The sequence below is a fragment of the Toxorhynchites rutilus genome, chromosome 2 (assembly GCF_029784135.1).
Source record: "Toxorhynchites rutilus septentrionalis strain SRP chromosome 2, ASM2978413v1, whole genome shotgun sequence".
Lineage (NCBI taxonomy): Eukaryota > Metazoa > Arthropoda > Insecta > Diptera > Culicidae > Toxorhynchites > Toxorhynchites rutilus.
The window spans coordinates 316,480,793-316,501,643 of NC_073745.1; the positions used below are offsets into that span (position 1 = coordinate 316,480,793).

At 38.7% G+C, this 20,851-nt stretch overlaps 1 protein-coding gene across 4 annotated transcripts in view; it reads right to left on the reverse strand.

Annotated features, from left to right (window-relative positions):
- The window catches only part of LOC129764508 (coiled-coil domain-containing protein 102A), a 51,035-nt gene that overhangs the window by 2,329 nt on the left and 27,855 nt on the right, over window positions 1-20,851 (reverse strand). Inside the window, exons 1-5 of one of the 4 annotated variants that reach the window (XM_055763644.1) lie at window positions 18,398-18,525; window positions 17,014-17,793; window positions 4,986-5,195; window positions 4,656-4,930; window positions 3,763-4,507 (exon numbers count right to left, since the gene is read on the reverse strand). In XM_055763644.1, the coding sequence (XP_055619619.1) occupies window positions 3,763-4,507; window positions 4,656-4,930; window positions 4,986-5,195; window positions 17,014-17,793; window positions 18,398-18,469 (2,082 nt within the window). In that variant the 5' untranslated portion in view covers window positions 18,470-18,525. Of the gene's footprint in view, window positions 1-3,762; window positions 4,508-4,655; window positions 4,931-4,985; window positions 5,196-17,013; window positions 17,794-18,397; window positions 18,526-20,851 lie in introns of those variants that run through there. The other 3 variants (XM_055763643.1, XM_055763642.1, XM_055763645.1) reach the window with 3 other exon arrangements.

Here is a 20,851-nt window from a genome sequence, read left to right on the forward strand (position 1 = left end):
GAGAGAGAGAGAGAGAGAGAGAAAGAGAGAGAGAGAGAGAGAGAGAGAGAGAGAGAGAGAGGACCTGCCGGCCTAGAATTCACGAGAGGCTTCAATTGCCGTGTGTACAAACAGGCAAGGGCAAGCCAGCAGTGATGGAGATAAACCAAATAAATCTCAACCATTGTGACACCGCACAGCAACTGTTGTGGCAGTCAACGACAGAAACAAATTGTGATGTCGCAATTATCGCGGAGCCGTATTGCGTTCCCCCCGGTTACGGTAATTGGGTGACGGATAAAGTGGGAATGGCCGCCATCCATGTCATGGGCCGAAATCCCATTCAGGAGGTAGTCTCGAGGTCTCGCGAGGGTTCTACTATATGCTGGATGTCCTCACCGAGGAGCTCGCCGAACGAAAACCAGTCGTTATAGGAGGGGATTTCAATGCTTGGGCAGAAGAGTGGGGAAGCAGATGCACCAACGCGAGAGGGACTAGTTTACTAGAAGCTCTGGCCAAGCTGGATGTTACCCTTTGCAACAAGGGGAACTACTAGCACCTTCCGCCGAGATGACCGAGAGTCCATCATCGACTTGACTTTCTGCAGTCCGTCGTGAACAGCGAAAATGAGATGGAGGGTATGCTAAGGATACACCCACAGTGATCATCAAGCCGTCCGTTATAGAACCATTGACAAGGACCTTTCCATCGAAGCACTACGCGTGGAGAGCGGCGTCTTGAACATGAACGCGGATGAACTGACGGAAACGTTAGCTAAAGCATGCGATGTAACAATGCCAAGAAAAAGGGAACCCAAGTATAAGCGACCTCCAGCCTACTGGTGGAGTGAGGCACTTGGCGTGCTTCGGGCCAACTGCCTTAGCGTCAGGAGACGCTTCCAACGGTCAAGCATAGACAACAGAGAAGAGCGGAGAGTGGAATTTAGAGAGGCTAGATCCACCCTTGAACGGGCGTTTAAGCGGAGCAAATCTAATTGCTTCAGGGAGCTATGTCGGGACATGGACGTCAATCCATGGGGCAACCGAGTGGTGATGGCGAAGCTCAGGGGTCCAACGACACCTTCCGAAATGTGTCCCGAAAAACTAAAAGTTATCGTGGAAGGGTTATTCCCGCAGCGCGACCCAACGACCTGGTCACCCACGCCATATAGAGAGTATAAGATTGATAACACCGAACGCAGAGAGGTGTCGAACGACAAGCTAGTTTCAGCTATGAAACGCCTCTGAACGAAGAAAGCGCCTGGCCCAGATGGAATCCCCAATGTAGCTTTGAAAGCAGCAGTCCTAGCAATCCCTGATATGTTCAGGACAGCAATGCAGAAGTGTCTAGACGAATGCTGCTTTCCGGATCGATGAAAAATACAAAAACTAGTACTACTGCCCAAACCAGGAAAGACGTCGGGTGATCCAGCATCGTATAGACCCATATGCCTACTGGACACCCTTGGGAAACTTTTGGAGAGAATCATCCTCAATAGACTGACGTAATGCACGGAGGGAGTTCGTGGACCTTCCGATAGTCAGTTCGGATTTCGGAAAGGGAGATCCACGGTAGATGCCATTCGCATAGTGGTCGAAAGAGCCAACAAATCATCCAAACAGAAGCTCAGAGGAAATCGATACTGTGTAGTGATAACGATCGACGTTAAGAACGCGTTCAATAGTGCTAGCTGGAAGGCCATCACGACTGCGCTACACACGATGAGAGTCCCAGACTACCTGTGTAGAATACGAAAAGAAGCTACTTCGAGAACCGTGTGCTGGTGTACGAGACAAACACGAGCCAGGCGCAGATTAAAACTACGGCGGGAGTTCCGCATGGCTCTATCCTGACCCCATCGCTCTGGAACAGTATGTACGATGGCGTACAAAAACTGAATCTGCCCAGATGTGTGGAAATCATTGGCTTCGCGGATGACATCGTTATTCTTGTGACAGGAGAATCCTTGGAACGGATCGAAATGCTCGCGACCGAGTCGATAGACATGATCGGAAAGTGAATGCAATGTGTGAAACTGCATATAGCCCACCACAAGACGGAAATGTTGATTGTTAGCAACCGCAAGGCGGTGCAACGTGCAGAAATCACCATCGAGGAGCACTTGATAATTTCGAAGCGAGACTTAAAATACCTGGGGGTGCAGATCGATGATCGACTGAACTTCAACAGTCACGTCGACTACCCTTGTAGAAAAGCAACGCTGAAATCTCTCTTCTGCTCGCTTGTTCGGCCCATTCTTGAAACCTCATCTACAGCATGGAGTCCTCACCTATACATGTGGATCATCAGGATTGAACGGATTCAAAAATGGTTCATCTGTAGAGCGCTTAGGAATATGCCTTGGCGTGACCCGCGGAACCTGCCGTCGTATACAGCTAGATGCCGCTTGCTGAATTTGTATACTTTGAGCATCGTAGGCGTATTCAACAAGCCACCTTCGTTGCCAAACTTCTATGTAAGGGTGAATCGAGAGGGTGAACTTTCGCGCTCCCAGCAGAGTTCTGCGATCCTCGTTTTTGCTGCAACCGCTTCCACATCGTTTATCTTTTAGTCAACATGAGCCGATCACGGAAATTGTCAAATCTTCTCGTCCATAGAGCAGTTATTTGACTTTGGGGAATCATCACTACGCTTCAGAAACCGAATTGAGAATCCCGATATGTTTAATGTTATGTTTCCGTGTTTTGTTCGACTACTTTACAAGATTTCATTCATTAAGACGATGTTGTCAGATGAATGCTATATCTAAACAATTTGTTTATAAAAAAACAAACAAACAAAAAGAAGAACGTTGGCAATATTCAGTACCAAAAGTATTGACAAAAGCAAACTAATTGCGACATATGGTCAGCTTGTGTATTATTCACGGAAGAATCATGAATCAACCATCTTCAGCTGCTTCTACAAAACGCGCAAGTCATTTGTCATTTTCGGGGCCACCAAAATTTTCTTCTAAAGAGTTATTTGCAATCATAAAAAATCCCTGACGGTGGCCACGCGACTAGTTGCTTCTTCTTCTGAATTAAGCCATTAGAGAATTGACAAATCGGTCGAATTGAGTTTGCTTCCCTTTATTGTAGTCCCCCGAATTCTATCGAGATCGTGAGTGAACAACATGGATAACCCTCAAAGAGTCATCCAGTAGTCATAATACGAGGTAGCTTCCTTTGTATCTTGAGCCTTCGGGAGCGATCAGCGGAGAAAAGCCTGAACCTGATTGTGATCTGAATCAATGTCGTCACCGTAGCGGCATCGTGCTAGCTCTCTCTCTTTTCGATGCACACTCGTTCTGCCCTCATAACTCTAACGACAACTTTCGGAAAATAGAGAAATCTATTCAAAAGTAATTCACACACGCAGACGAATGCGAACGACTACTTTTCCAAATTAATGATGAGACATGCACTTACTAATTTACGAAAATGTTGAAAAATTATGATTGCACCCGAAAAAGTACCGTGTTGGATCGGAAGGATGTTTCTAGTAATTAATAAGATTTAGAATTCAAGCTCAACTTCTGTCGTTTAATGTTCTTCGGGAGAAATGTCTATTCTGGACAAATTGAATGGTTGTTCATTAGTTTTCCTATTATTCTTCGTTATTATTTTTCCAATATCAATCATGTTACTTCAAACTATTCGATTCATATGTTAAGTGTTCATTGATAGCGTTGACTATGGTTGAAATATCGAATAAACTAAAAACATGCACAACACGCACACACACCAAACCAAGCAATCAAGCAAACCCGGTAACACTTACTTCATCATCTTCGGACATCTTCAGCCCGTCCAGGTTGATGTTGTTCACCTTAGCAATATTAAGTTTACCACCAACTCCACCTCCACCTCCAACGCAAACCCGTTGACTCTGCGGTCCATCATTATCGAAAAATTGAATCGTTTCATTGATAACGCTCGTCTGCTTGGACAGCAGAGGGGTGGTGTCTTCCCCAAACGAGCCCGAGAAATTATTACCATCAAAGTAGGATCCCGCGCAGGAGCTGGAATTGTTCGTATTGGAACCAGACCCGGAAATCGTCGAGCTAGACTGCCGCTTCGGAATGCCGGAGATAGCCGGTGAAGCAGACGGATGCAGCTTGAAAAAATTGCCCCCACCTCCCATATTAGAGGGAGGTCTCTTGGAATTCATATTGGATACTCCTCCTCCTCCACCGCCGCCACCAGAGGAACGTGAAATGTTGTCGAACTTCTGCTTAGCGCGTTCGAAATCAAACATATTATCGGAAGATTTATCTTTGGCGTCATACGGGCCATCGCCGTCAATGTAGCTTGGTTTGGCATCGTAGTACGAGCCGGACAAGATCGGGACTTGAGTGTCATTCGCACCTCCGCGGGATTTTGGCTGCATTTGGCGCTCATAGTGGCACGAATTATCGAAAAGCTGCTTGAGATCGTTGATATTTGGCTTGTAGTTGGAGTTGGAGGTGAAGTTCGATTTGTTAGTAGCTTTAAAGTTGCCTAAGTCTTGCAGGTTTTTTGGGCTACTTTGATAGCGCGAAGATTAATAAGCGGGTGTGTAAAATTGGATGCGTCAGCAGCGTCCACGAAACGGCGTGAATTTATAATGGATGTTAGTAACAAACTTCTACGATTTAAGCACGTTAGCCAAGATGCGAATTTAGGGGCACTCACCTGGTCTGCAGATGCTGAATCTGCACCTGAAGACCTTCGGTTTGACCGGTAAGCTCTTCGTTTGTGCGCTGCAGCCTGCGCACATGGTTGCAAGCCGAATCCAACTCATCCTCGGCACCGGCGAGTTCACGTTTCAGTTCTTCCACCCGGGAACGAAGCCGCTTAACTTCGGTTTCATACTGTTCGGCACGACGAACTGCGTGTCCCAGTTCGGTATTCGCTTCGGACAGTAACTTCTTCATTTTACTGTGCGAGTGGCGGATATCGGTTATTTCCTAGAAATGCATATCCGATGAGCAAAGTTCTGATCTGCGACAATCCGCTATTTACCTTATTTTTATCTAATAGCTCCTGTTGTAAAGCCCGGAATTCGGTATCACTATTATTGACCGGTGGACGTCCCTTCCGTTCAAGTCGCTCCTGCAGGTCTTGGCACTCTGATCGAAGTTTTTTGTTCTCACGCTCTAGATTCAATTTCTCCGTCTCGAGACGTTCACGTTTTCCCCATTCGGCGGCGTTTTCCGCTTGCATGCGTTCCAACTGGGAAATACACAGAATAAAATATACACTTTCACATTATAACACAATCTAACTCCGCCTGCAAATGATGGATCTCTATAGTAGCATGTCAGAAAAAAGAACCTGAAACTATTGAGAACCAGAGTGGTGAGTCCAAAGCCCCTAGGAGGATGGTTTTCATAGCGGTTATCCATGGTTATTATGCAAAGAAAGAAATGGATAAAACCCCTAAGCTAAGGAGTGACGAGACCCGTGCCGAAAGAATGAATGCGAAAGATGAGCCTGTCACCAGGGCGTCTTCCATAGTGTCGTCCGCCCCTACTGCATTAAGCGGGAGATTGACTCTATGAGTGTAGAAGAGAATGTTGTACTGAGTGACGCACCTGCGGATGTTCAGTCCTACTTCTATTCCATCTTCAACACTCCGACACGTTATGAGTCGCCAGATGATGAGAGTGACGTCAATACAAAAACTGGATCTAAAGTAGTAGATCCAGCCGAGATCAACACTCCTTAAAAACCTTACCAAGAGTCAGAAGAGAAAGCTCAAGATCTTGGTTGAAGCTGGGGTCCCTACAAGGGGAGCTCAGCAGCAATCACTGAATCAGCATTTCTCGAAACCAACAAAACGCCCCCGAGGATCGAAACTACCTAGTAGTGACAAAAAACCAATTCATAAAAAACTGAAGCCGAATCTCTGCCTCCGGAAACGATAAGGGTTGAATGAGCAGCATACTCTTAAAAACGATGTCAACACAAAACCCGTTGCTGAAACTGGATCCTTGGAGCAGATCAGAGTTAGAATACTTTCGGAGGGCTATCCCAACATTTACCTATCAACAGTTCCAGTCTTCCGAAAAACACTTACACATGTGCATGCGATATTTAAATTCCATGTTTTTGTTGTACACGAACATCCTTCCGTGTTTGTATTAGAGAGGCTTTAAACTTTGCAGTTCATTCGTCTCTAAGAACACGAACATGCTTTTCGCTAGTGTTCAACCCGTTTTATGCCAATCGTTCGAAAAATCGAACGACAACTTCGATAATTTTTCATGGCTTTGGAAAACAACCATATGGTAAGGTTTTGGCATCAAACGATAGCTTAGTCCATTAGCAACCACCTTCTATCAATTTCATTCGAATTTGTATCACTTTATTGGGCATTAGAATCGGTTTAAAGCAACTATGTGCTGAAAGTACATAACCTCACATAACCTAACAATAACCAAAACCTTACAAAATTTAAAAATATGTCAACTTTTCTACAATATTACTTTGATAGAAGATCATACATTGTGATGTAGGAGAAAAACCATTGAATTGAACCTCCTGCAGGAACAAAAATGTAGGTTGGCCAATGTTTTTGTTTGGCGCTTTTTTGAATTTTTGTCATTTTCCGGAAAATGAAAGAACGGGAAAAAATTATTCCTGAAGATTGGGATTTCTGTAACGCCAATAATCAAAATTAAACCAATGGCTTTTGTAAAAAAAATATTTTTACAGCTTGGTCGTTAATGGGTTAATGTTTATCTCAAACACTCCCAATGATGCAAACACATAAACATGTACAGATGACACGAGATGGAAAATAAAGGTGGGAAGATTTTTAAATCTTTGGCGTCACAGATTTTGTTTATGTATGTTACTTATAATTATATAATAGTCTTATAATTATTTAATAGTATGTTACTTATAATCTTATAATAGTCCACTACATGGGAAAAGTGTTGTTATTAACCTTAAACGAACGAGCGCATTTTTCTAGAACGATGACCAGTCGACGGATTTTTAAGAAATTAGGTGTTTTATTTCCAGTGCGAGAAAAGGTGCATAATTATTATCGCTCTATTGGATTGTACGCATGTACACACGATTCCGTTTCTTCTTTCATCTTCCAGATAGTGCTCCGAAAATGACGATAACAAACTTTAATGACCGTATACAAAACTATGTATTTGCACTGGGTCAAAAGTAAAAATAAACAGATGAAATGAACGAACTAGTTTTTTTTCTTTTTCTTAAATCAATGCTAGCGTTTAAACTCATAAAGGGCCAACGGACGTTTTAACAGAAACTGAAGTTTCAGTATTGAAGTGTTTTAATTAAATTTTACTTCTTGTTACGTGGACCAAAAACGTAAATGAACAAAGTCAGAGTTACAAAATCTTTTGTTTCTTTGACGAAGAAACATTTGACAGTGCATGGGAAAAAAGGCACTTTTCCGCTTGTGTCTTAGTTTTAGACCCTAATTGTGAAAAAAGTAATTACAATTGCTGAAAAGAGATAAACTTCCATGAAGTTGCTTTAAAATCCATACATAGTAGACATAGAAGCAGACATAGAATACTATTTCTTATATAAGAAAAAAAAATCAAAGAGAGAATTAAACAATTAGGTTCGTGACATGTTCTGTTTTTCTTTAATATGCGAAAAATATTTTTTGGAAATATGGAATCAGTTTCTGTATATCCTCTTTCAACGTTGTTCGTTGACATATTCAATGTTATACCATTTGAGTAACTGACTGGTATGTCTGGTATGTGAACTTCCTATCTTCCTGGCTACTAAAACAATCAAAGTTTAACACAACCAAAACTCGTGAATCTTCCCACCTTCTATTCTTCATCTCGCAGATGACACGCGTTTCGAACATACTACCCGTTGTCGCAGTATTCATTGCATTTCGTTTCCCTTCATGTACGGGAAAAAAATATTCCTCCCGAAACATTTCTTTATAAAATACTTTTTCACAGAAACTTCCTAAAAATTTAGTTTGTATTGCGAAAATTGCATGAACTCAAAGGCTATGAATTCCTGCACATTTTGCAAGTTTAATAATCCATAGTTTTTCCTCGTGAAAATGTTGCCAATTGAAGTCTGGAGAACCGACTGCACAGCGGGCTAACGTCATACAAATGCTGGCCATATAAATAAATAAATACCCAAAAATCAGTTTTGATGCATGTTTTCAGGGAAGTTGACATATGTTCTTGGTATTTTCATAAAAGTTTAATTGGGGCGCTAAGAAATCATTTTGTAGGGAAATGTTTAGGAAAAATGTTTGCAATCGCATAAAATTAGCTGAGTTGAAACTAATTGTCTCCTGCAAAATTATTATGGAAAATCTCTCCATATGATTAGCCTTTGCGATGACGATTTGTGAAAAAAAAAAAAAAAAAAAAATATATATATATATATATATATATATATATATATATATATATATAATTATTATATAATTATTAATGGATGTTGGAAGAAGAATTAGCTTTAATGACTGCACATTAACTTCACTTCTTTGTTTTTAAGAGGCTTAAAACTTTGTAATTCATTCGCCTTTAACTGCACATTAGAGTGCTAATGGTTGTACGGAAAAAATATAACCTTCGAATTTTCAAACGGAACTTCCTTGAAAATGTTGATTCCTGTGTAAAATATCAATCTGCTCAATCTGAAGTCCGATTTGGCTGATATTTTACACAGGATAGTTTTTTTTGCTCTTACTTTTATACATTGTAATTCCCTAATTCATAAATAATTTAAATGCCCATTTTTCATACATTTGTTCTGTCCATTTCTGTCCTTACCTACCTGTGCGTCCTGAAGTCATAAGTTACCATTGTACCACTGCGAATAAGGCGCGCATAAATCGCTCGGTCGAAGTACAAATGTAGCATTGGTTCGTAGGGGCACTCTGAATACAGAAGATATTGCAAATTAACCCCGCCCGTTTATAACTTATTGGTTATAAACAAGCCATTCGCGATCCCTAATACTCAGTCTCGTTCTAACTAGCAAGCAGTCAGCAGTCTCATCTGATGCTGATGTTACACAGAACCAGGGATACCAATTTTCCTGATTTTTCAGGATTTCCCAGACTTTTTGGCATGTTCCCTGATATCCTCTCAACTTTGCCTGATTTTTCAGAAATGATCCTGATTTTTACTTTTTGATTTATCAGAATGAATTATCCGTAGAAAATATACTGGGATCCCTGTCAAATTTTTCCTGATTAGAAATGAGAACTGTCATAATAGCTCGCTTACATTACGTTCTCCTGATACAAAGCTGTACCTAACTTTTTTAACCATTATGTTGATCGTTCCAAAATGACTTTTCCAGACTGAAATTACCAAATGATTTTCATTATGTTTTCAATTTTTCAAGATTTTTCAAAACCGGCCTACATAATTTCACAATAACGTCAAATAACGTCAAATTTTGAAAAACATTTATCAATTCATCCATTCCTGATATGCTTCCCGTATTTGATGATAGATTCAAAGATATTCTGAATATTGAATATTTATTTCTCTGCAATTCACTGGAGATTTTATATAATATAAAACGATGATATAAACGATCAGAAGATCTTTGCAAAATTCTCTCAATGCCGAAAACCTCAACTTTATCGCCGGCAAAAAAAAAATACGAGAAAACAAACATGTTCTGAGAGGACAGAGTTTTGAAGCTGAAGGTAGAATCAAATTGAATATATGTAAGTCTGTCTAAAAATGATGCTTTTGTTTTCCCAAAACTCGTCACCAACTTTCCGCACAACCCAATATGAGCTATCCTGATTTTCCCTGATTTTTATTTTCATTCTTCCTGATTTTTCAAAATTATAGTTGGCAACCCTGCACACAACGGCTTTGCTCGATACAATGTTCAAGAGGGAAATCATTTCGGAGAATCGGAAAAAAAACAATTTTTTCGTCTACATTTTAACATTCCACGCGCTGAATCGTACTCAGATACTGAAACGGCTCAAAACCAGTGTTCTGTAACCTTTGTAGAGTATAAATACATTGTACCTTAGGTTCCCTTGGATTGGCAGCCACAGCTCTCCAGTCGAAGTGATAAACAAGCGAATTGAATGATATAATTCCGTCAACTGATTCAGAGTCAACAATACGATCTTGTCAAACATCTCATTAGTCAAAAATACTTCTTCCTTTTTATGTTAGAGAATTCTAATACAATCACCAATCCATGTACAACAGAACAGTATTACAAATATTTTTTGTTCGTGCTCAAACGGTAACGGTATTGAATTAAAGAGACTTTAAACTCTGAGAGTTCATTCGTCTCTGTGCTCAAAGTACAATACAAATCGATAAAAAGACGGGACAATCAAAAAGTTGAAAAATCGGTACAGTCCGATGCAAAACGGTTCGTTTGGGCAGTCTATCTCAAAGTCGTCCGAAGACAATTTTCCGCCGTTTTTCCTTCAGTATTCATATATTCTGAAAAAAAAAAGATATAAATAGCCCTTAGTATTTCCAACAAGTTTTCCATACATCGGACGATGGGCACATTTACATGGAAAAAGTTTTTCGAACAACAACTTTTTCCTTTTTTTCTTTGAAAAAATACTATGTATTAATGTTTAATTCGCAACATATTTATGTATTAAATATCGCAATTTACATGCTCTGCTAACTTTTCTCTATTTGGAATCATGTCAAACATGTGAGAACTTACACACAAAAATGTTACGAGCAAAATATTATTTTTTTCAGGAGTCTTCATACAAGACTTATATTCCAAAAACTATAACAGATAGAAAGTTAACGTCTTCGACAAAAGTTCACATTTTAATAAGATCTAAAACTCTGTCGTATACAATATAAAGGGTGTGTCACATCAAATTGCATCACGGAAAAAACGCTGTAGAAATTTAATTTTTAGGAATTATATCTTCAGCTTTCGCTTATAATCAGATAAGAGTGTATAGATCACGTTGCTCATGCTTCACTGTCAATTTTTCGTAAATTTGGAAAAATGTCGTCGAACGAAAAAGAGCGTCGTGAATTAATCCTGTGCACTCATTTCGAGAATCCGGAGTTGTCACATCGGGACATCGGTAAGATGCTGGGAATCGTCCAATCCACGGTCAGCAGAGTACTAAAACAACACTTCGAGAACCTAACCATCGACCGGAAGGTGAAGAACGGCAAAAATGGATGCTCCGTCAGTGAAAACGATCACAAGCGCGTAGTTAAGCAGTTTAGACGTGATCCGAGAAGTTCGGTCCGGGATGTCGCCAATAAGCTGAATTTGTCAAGTTCATTCGTCCAGCGGACCAAGCAGCGGGAGGGCCTGCGTACATACAAGGTTCAGAAGGCTCCTAACCGCGACGAAAGGCAAAACATGGTGGGGAAGACGCGAGCCCGGAAGCTGTACACCGAAATGCTGACGAAGCCGCATTGCCTGGTAATGGACGACGAAACCTACGTCAAAGCGGACTTTCGTCAGCTGCCGGGCCTGTTCTTCTCCGCAGAGGACGAATTCAGCGTTCCGGAGGAGATTCGCAAGCAGAAACTATCCAAGTTTGCCAAAAAGTACATGGTGTGGCAAGCGATCTGCTCTTGCGGAAAGCGGAGCGCCCCCTTCGTGGTGACCGGCACGGTAAACGGGCAGGTTTACCTTAAGGAGTGCCTACAGAAGCGCTTACTACCACTATTGAAGCAGCACGAGGGCCCGACCATCTTCTGGCCGGATCTCGCTTCGTGCCACTATTCAAAGGACGTGTTGGAGTGGTACGAAGCCAACGGTGTCACCTTCGTGCCAAAGGAAATGAACCCGCCCAACGCGCCGGAGCTTCGCCCAATAGAGAAATATTGGGCGACTATGAAGCAGGCCCTCCGGAAGAACCCAAAAGTTGTAAAATCGGAGGCGGACTTCAAGAGAAAATGGATTTCTGTTAAAAAAAAAACAACAACCTGACGTTGTACAGAACCTTATGGACGGGGTAAAGAGGAAGGTGCGAGCATACGGGCTTGGGCTCGAAGTATGAATAAAAAGAAAATGCTAAAAGTTGTTTAATAGTTTTTATTTTACTGTCCAAAATTTTCAAAAGGATCGGTCTACTGGGCGAATTTCTACAGCGTTTTTTCCGTGATGCAATTTGATGTGACACACCCTTTATCGATATCTTGACTTTAAACAAAATTAGGATTAGTTGTATTTTTTCAAAGAAAATATAAAAAAGTTGTTGTTTGAAAAACTTTTTCCTTGTGAAAGTGCCCATCTTCCGATGTATGGACGACTTGTTGGAAATAATTTTAAGGGCTATTATAATATATATATATATATATATATATATATATATATATATATATATATATATATATATATATATATATATATATATATATATATATTATAATAGCCCTTAAAATTATTTCCAACAAGTCGTCCATACATCGGAAGATGGGCACTTTCACAAGGAAAAAGTTTTTCAAACAACAACTTTTTTATATTTTCTTTGAAAAAATACAACTAATCCTAATTTTGTTTAAAGTCAAGATATCGATAAAGGGTGTGTCACATCAAATTGCATCACGGAAAAAACGCTGTAGAAATTCGCCCAGTAGACCGATCCTTTTGAAAATTTTGGACAGTAAAATAAAAACTATTAAACAACTTTTAGCATTTTCTTTTTATTCATACTTCGAGCCCAAGCCCGTATGCTCGCACCTTCCTCTTTACCCCGTCCATAAGGTTCTGTACAACGTCAGGTTGTTGTTTTTTTTTTAACAGAAATCCATTTTCTCTTGAAGTCCGCCTCCGATTTTACAACTTTTGGGTTCTTCCGGAGGGCCTGCTTCATAGTCGCCCAATATTTCTCTATTGGGCGAAGCTCCGGCGCGTTGGGCGGGTTCATTTCCTTTGGCACGAAGGTGACACCGTTGGCTTCGTACCACTCCAACACGTCCTTTGAATAGTGGCACGAAGCGAGATCCGGCCAGAAGATGGTCGGGCCCTCGTGCTGCTTCAATAGTGGTAGTAAGCGCTTCTGTAGGCACTCCTTAAGGTAAACCTGCCCGTTTACCGTGCCGGTCACCACGAAGGGGGCGCTCCGCTTTCCGCAAGAGCAGATCGCTTGCCACACCATGTACTTTTTGGCAAACTTGGATAGTTTCTGCTTGCGAATCTCCTCCGGAACGCTGAATTCGTCCTCTGCGGAGAAGAACAGGCCCGGCAGCTGACGAAAGTCCGCTTTGACGTAGGTTTCGTCGTCCATTACCAGGCAATGCGGCTTCGTCAGCATTTCGGTGTACAGCTTCCGGGCTCGCGTCTTCCCCACCATGTTTTGCCTTTCGTCGCGGTTAGGAGCCTTCTGAACCTTGTATGTACGCAGGCCCTCCCGCTGCTTGGTCCGCTGGACGAATGAACTTGACAAATTCAGCTTATTGGCGACATCCCGGACCGAACTTCTCGGATCACGTCTAAACTGCTTAACTACGCGCTTGTGATCGTTTTCACTGACGGAGCATCCATTTTTGCCGTTCTTCACCTTCCGGTCGATGGTTAGGTTCTCGAAGTGTTGTTTTAGTACTCTGCTGACCGTGGATTGGACGATTCCCAGCATCTTACCGATGTCCCGATGTGACAACTCCGGATTCTCGAAATGAGTGCACAGGATTAATTCACGACGCTCTTTTTCGTTCGACGACATTTTTCCAAATTTACGAAAAATTGACAGTGAAGCATGAGCAACGTGATCTATACACTCTTATCTGATTATAAGCGAAAGCTGAAGATATAATTCCTAAAAATTAAATTTCTACAGCGTTTTTTCCGTGATGCAATTTGATGTGACACACCCTTTATATTGTATACGACAGAGTTTTAGATCTTATTAAAATGTGAACTTTTGTCGAAGACGTTAACTTTCTATCTGTTATAGTTTTTGGAATATAAGTCTTGTATGAAGACTCCTGAAAAAAATAATATTTTGCTCGTAACATTTTTGTGTGTAAGTTCTCACATGTTTGACATGATTCCAAATAGAGAAAAGTTAGCAGAGCATGTAAATTGCGATATTTAATACATAAATATGTTGCGAATTAAACATTAATACATAGTATTTTTTCAAAGAAAAAAAGGAAAAAGTTGTTGTTCGAAAAACTTTTTCCATGTAAATGTGCCCATCGTCCGATGTATGGAAAACTTGTTGGAAATACTAAGGGCTATTTATATCTTTTTTTTTCAGAATATATGAATACTGAAGGAAAAACGGCGGAAAATTGTCTTCGGACGACTTTGAGATAGACTGCCCAAACGAACCGTTTTGCATCGGACTGTACCGATTTTTCAACTTTTTGATTGTCCCGTCTTTTTATCGATTTGTATTGTACTTTGAGCACAGAGACGAATGAACTCTCAGAGTTTAAAGTCTCTTTAATTCAATACCGTTACCGTTTGAGCACGAACAAAAAATATTTGTAATACTGTTCTGTTGTACATGGATTGGTGATTGTATTAGAATTCTCTAACATAAAAAGGAAGAAGTATTTTTGACTAATGAGATGTTTGACAAGATCGTATTGTTGACTCTGAATCAGTTGACGGAATTATATCATTCAATTCGCTTGTTTATCACTTCGACTGGAGAGCTGTGGCTGCCAATCCAAGGGAACCTAAGGTACAATGTATTTATACTCTACAAAGGTTACAGAACACTGGTTTTGAGCCGTTTCAGTATCTGAGTACGATTCAGCGCGTGGAATGTTAAAATGTAGACGAAAAAATTGTTTTTTTTCCGATTCTCCGAAATGATTTCCCTCTTGAACATTGTATCGAGCAAAGCCGTTGTGTGCAGGGTTGCCAACTATAATTTTGAAAAATCAGGAAGAATGAAAATAAAAATCAGGGAAAATCAGGATAGCTCATATTGGGTTGTGCGGAAAGTTGGTGACGAGTTTTGGGAAAACAAAAGCATCATTTTTAGACAGACTTACATATATTCAATTTGATTCTACCTTCAGCTTCAAAACTCTGTCCTCTCAGAACATGTTTGTTTTCTCGTATTTTTTTTTTGCCGGCGATAAAGTTGAGGTTTTCGGCATTGAGAGAATTTTGCAAAGATCTTCTGATCGTTTATATCATCGTTTTATATTATATAAAATCTCCAGTGAATTGCAGAGAAATAAATATTCAATATTCAGAATATCTTTGAATCTATCATCAAATACGGGAAGCATATCAGGAATGGATGAATTGATAAATGTTTTTCAAAATTTGACGTTATTTGACGTTATTGTGAAATTATGTAGGCCGGTTTTGAAAAATCTTGAAAAATTGAAAACATAATGAAAATCATTTGGTAATTTCAGTCTGGAAAAGTCATTTTGGAACGATCAACATAATGGTTAAAAAAGTTAGGTACAGCTTTGTATCAGGAGAACGTAATGTAAGCGAGCTATTATGACAGTTCTCATTTCTAATCAGGAAAAATTTGACAGGGATCCCAGTATATTTTCTACGGATAATTCATTCTGATAAATCAAAAAGTAAAAATCAGGATCATTTCTGAAAAATCAGGCAAAGTTGAGAGGATATCAGGGAACATGCCAAAAAGTCTGGGAAATCCTGAAAAATCAGGAAAATTGGTATCCCTGGTTCTGTGTAACATCAGCATCAGATGAGACTGCTGACTGCTTGCTAGTTAGAACGAGACTGAGTATTAGGGATCGCGAATGGCTTGTTTATAACCAATAAGTTATAAACGGGCGGGGTTAATTTGCAATATCTTCTGTATTCAGAGTGCCCCTACGAACCAATGCTACATTTGTACTTCGACCGAGCGATTTATGCGCGCCTTATTCGCAGTGGTACAATGGTAACTTATGACTTCAGGACGCACAGGTAGGTAAGGACAGAAATGGACAGAACAAATGTATGAAAAATGGGCATTTAAATTATTTATGAATTAGGGAATTACAATGTATAAAAGTAAGAGCAAAAAAAACTATCCTGTGTAAAATATCAGCCAAATCGGACTTCAGATTGAGCAGATTGAATTAGGATTAGTTGTATTTTTTCAAAGAAAATATAAAAAAGTTGTTGTTTGAAAAACTTTTTCCTTGTGAAAGTGCCCATCTTCCGATGTATGGACGACTTGTTGGAAATAATTTTAAGGGCTATTATAATATATATATATATATATATATATATATATATATATATATATATATATATATATATATATATATATATATATATATATATATATATATATATATATATATATATATATATATATATATATATATATATATATATATATATATATATATATATATATATATATATATATATATATATATATATATATATATATATATATATATATATATATATATATATATATATATATATATATATGTGTGTGTATTTACACATATATATATATATGTGTATTTTTGGGAATTTAAAAAAAAAGTTTTTGAGAAAAATTAATTTTATTTTTTAAAATAACTTTTTTTTCAGTGAAATTTTTTTCCAAAATTTTTTGGTATTTTTTCGTAAAAAATGTTCTACATTTCATCCTTTGCCATGAATTCTGTAGGTATCATAGTTTTCAAGTTATAAATTTTTGTAAAAATTTAAGAAAACAAATTTGGCTTCTTCCAAAAAGTTGTCTACATATTTTTCGAATATTTAAAGTATGCAAAGTTGCTTAAATGACCCATGTCTTTACACCCACAACGTTTCACTGCTATTTGAGATGGTGCTGCAAACGGCCAGTCGAGTTGGCATGAAATTCGTCATTAGCTCTAACAAGACGCAGACTTCAACATCTTGGTGAAGATGTTTCTGATCATGATCGGCGACACAAATCAAACCTGGTGAAGCCGAATCAGGATTACAAATTTCATTAGATAGATTATTCCTGATTGGCGCCCTTCTCGCTATAGCATTCAGTATACTCCTTCGTCATTAATGAGCAGATAAGCTTGAAAATGGGACATACCACAATAGTTCTAAATAATGGACGCAACGGTTCACATCCAACAAGAGAAAAAAATTACACAATCTAATTTACCTCCGTCCTCAATTCACAAAGCCGCCTTTCCAGTGTCTCCCTGGCAGCCACTTCCTCCTGCAGCGAATTGTTTGTAATCCTCATCTCAACGCGATGCTGCTCCTGCAAGGTCAACAATTCTCTCACAGCTTCCTGTTTGGCAGCACGCAACTCTTCGCACTTGTCTCTCAGTTCCTGCATCTCCTGACGGAATTTCTCGAAACTCTTATGAATACTGTTCTTCTCATCGCGTTCGATTTGGATTGTCTTCTGGGTGTCATCCAGCCGCAGCTGTAACATCGCTATCTTCTGCAGCAGATAGTCCTCGTCGTAATCGTCCTTCGACAGCTGCTGAATCAGTCTTCTCTCCTCGGCCATCTGTTCACTCTTGTCCTTAAATTCTACGGAATGTTTTGGCATGGCACCGCCCTGCAGAATGTATTCTTCAATATCCAAATCATCCTGTCCACTGTCGTCCGGCACATTGGTGGTCACCTTCGTAACCAACCCATCCTCGCTGTTAACGTTCTTCAGCCCGTCCGACGAGATGTCCGGCGAACAGTTGTTATCCCGTCCATCCCGCTCCGGTTCGTCGGCTCCGTCCAGGCTGGACTTGTTGAACTGACCAGCGTGTTTCATCATCAGCATGTGCACCTTCTCCATCTCCTTCTTCAGCTGCGTAATCTGGATTTCCAGCTCGCATTTCTCGCGCTTGTACGAATTGGACTCCTTGATGGCTGCCTCCAGACTACTGCGCAGCTGTTTCGATTCCTCCCGGGCCTTGTTGCGTTCCGTACGGACCTGTGGGGGTGGGAAGTAGATAATTGTTAATAACGAACATTCGTAACTACATTTATGAGCAACTTTTGCTTAAAAATTCATATATCAAAAACACCGTGTGGAATATAGATAAGTTTAGCTTCGCTACGAAAGCTATCTGTCGCTCAGGTTTCCAAGCAACTTAAAATATACTACTGATCGAATCAGTACCGAAATTGAACCGGAAGCTGTAAAAGCTCACCCTAGACATATAATTATTTTTCTTTTCAACAATGTAAACGATGCTGACACTGACGTGGAAAACGGATTTCTCATTCCATCCTACACATTCCATCCTATATATATATATATATATATATATATATATATATATATATATATATATATATATATATATATATATATATATATATATATATATATATATTTTATATATATATATATATATATATATATATATATATATATATATATATATATATATATATATATATATATATATATATATATATATATATATATATATATATATATATATATATATATATATATATATATATATATATATATATATATATATATATATATATATATATATATATATATATAAAAAATGCGGTCCTACCACAACGGCTGCGAGGAGTTGGCTGGTGTCTTTCTCCAGCTCCTCCAACATCTCTTTGAAGCTGTTACGCATTTTTCTTTGTATATTTTTTTCACAGCAAACTCCAGTCTTATGGCGCACAAAAAAACACTTTCTAAACTCAATCGAGCAGAAGATATCTCGTCGAATGAAATATGAATAAGAGCAACGGCATTGATTAAACCCGGGCGCTCGCACAGCTTGGCAAAGCGAGTCCTTACAAAAGGACTACTGAACCGGTTGCAAAGCAACGATAGAACGGAAGCGAAAGCGTTGGCAGAGTCCCGTTCATTATTTTTCTATCTAGGATTCGATTCGGGTTTTTTTCTATTACGTGAACTTTCCGGCACATGCCCGAAGAAAAAAATGCACGTAGATAAGAGTAAAGTCGATACCTATGTTGTGAATTATTAAACAGTCACCGTTGCTAATTCAGCTGTCCTTATGAGTACATAAATAGAAATGCTGTCACGCGAACCAAAATAGTTTGTTGTGTAGTTTCCTCTTTTTCTAGCGTTCCTTCTTTCTATCATAGCAATTTGTGAATGTTTGCTTTCTTACGCTCACCTGAATAGCTTTTATGTGATACAGGTGAACTGCTGTTAAGTTCTTCCAAGATAAAAATTCTGGTGTTTGGAATAGTTATGTTACTTATGTTCGATTGTTATTGGAATTATATTCAGTCTTACTCTTGTTTTCATTCGAGTCAATTCGTATTCCTGTTTTCGATCGAAGCAAGAAAAAATTTTCGTTCGAAAGAATCGTTTTTCACAACCTTGCACTGCTGTATGTTTGTGATTGTTTAGAAAACATTTTACGTTCGGAAAAAGTCTTAAAATAACTCAAATGATTTTACTCGTGATCCCCGTTCGATTTCCCTTTCCTATTGTATTAAATTCGATGTGCTTTCAGCTGCATGTGGGAACCTGTTGCTACTACAAATCATATCAAGACCAACAGTATACATTTGATGGAAGGATGGGAGTGAAAAATTTAGATGTAAACTAGGTTTTTTCGTACTGTCAGTTGCAAATAAACAACTTATGCTTTGAAAGAAATCTTATCGTAATAGACCAGGATCGTGAAAGTGTGGAACGCAATTATTATAGGATTTGAAAACACACATGATATATTTTTTTTTGACGTAGGACTACGTCTTCTAGTAAGACGTCATAAAACAGGTCACGTTTTAATGAAATAAAGTTAACATTCATAACTACTTTCACTACGAATAAAGTCTGATGATTTGTATACAAATAGAATATAGGATTGGATTGGAATAAAATCGTGGGGCATATTATGGAATCATTAACTGTGGATAATGGAAATTAAACGTCTCCCACGATTTTATTGTAGTCTCATCAATGCCCTAGATTAATGAAGTAAGGGGTGTGATAACTGCTAACTGCTCCTTACCTAACTATTTTCTAGCTTTTAGTACATTGTTATGTTTAATCACAATGAAACCATTTAACCTAAAAAGTTTTTTTTACACATTTTATTTTCTAGTTTTTAGTACATTATCTGATTCATGAGAATATTTCTCTACAACAAAACAATTGTACTGTATTCTATTAGTCAAATAATTTCATTTGATATCAATATTGGGTGGATTGCAAAAAATACATAGTGTGTTCTCCAAGTCAAGTTCGTTCCTTTGATACACATATCCCAATCAACATTTTTTGAGATAATATGGAATCAGCTATTTTGAGCGGTGGACAAATTCGATTTTTCAAGATCATGTAATAACCAGTTTTAAAATGACAGCAGAGATAAAGGTGTTTTATAAGTTTCAGAAAAATCGGTCAGTTCCTATCGGTTAAATTTCTATTAATGTGGGACAACTCTACAAACATATATACAAACATACAATCAGTTCAAGCTAAATAAAAACGTTTAAAAAAGTAAATTGCTAATTTGTGATTGCGGCCATCTTGGATTTGAAGTTTTCAAGTTATGTAAAGTCTATTCAAGCCATTTCATTTGATACCCATAATAACTGGGTCGTGAGAAAAATATTTAACGTCTGTGGTGGTGGCCATTTTGAATTTGCATTTTTTCAATAAATAACTGTGTTCCACTTGTCAATTACTTCCATTTGATACCCATATTGATGGGGTTTTGGAAAAAAATATATCTATCGCCATTTTGTAGTGTCCACCATCCTGGATTTGTATTTTTCATAAATAACTGTGTTCTACTTGTCAAACCCTTTCGTTTGATACCCATTTTAATAGTCAAGCCCTTTCGTTTGACACCCATATTAATGGGGTTTTGAGAATATATGTAGTCCGCCATTTTGTAGTGGCAGCCATCTTGGATTTAGATTTTTCATAAATAACTGTGTTCTACTAGTCAAGCTCATCCATTTGATTTTAATAGGAGTTTGAGAAAATATGTAGTCCGCCATTTTGTAGTGGCGCCATCTTAGAT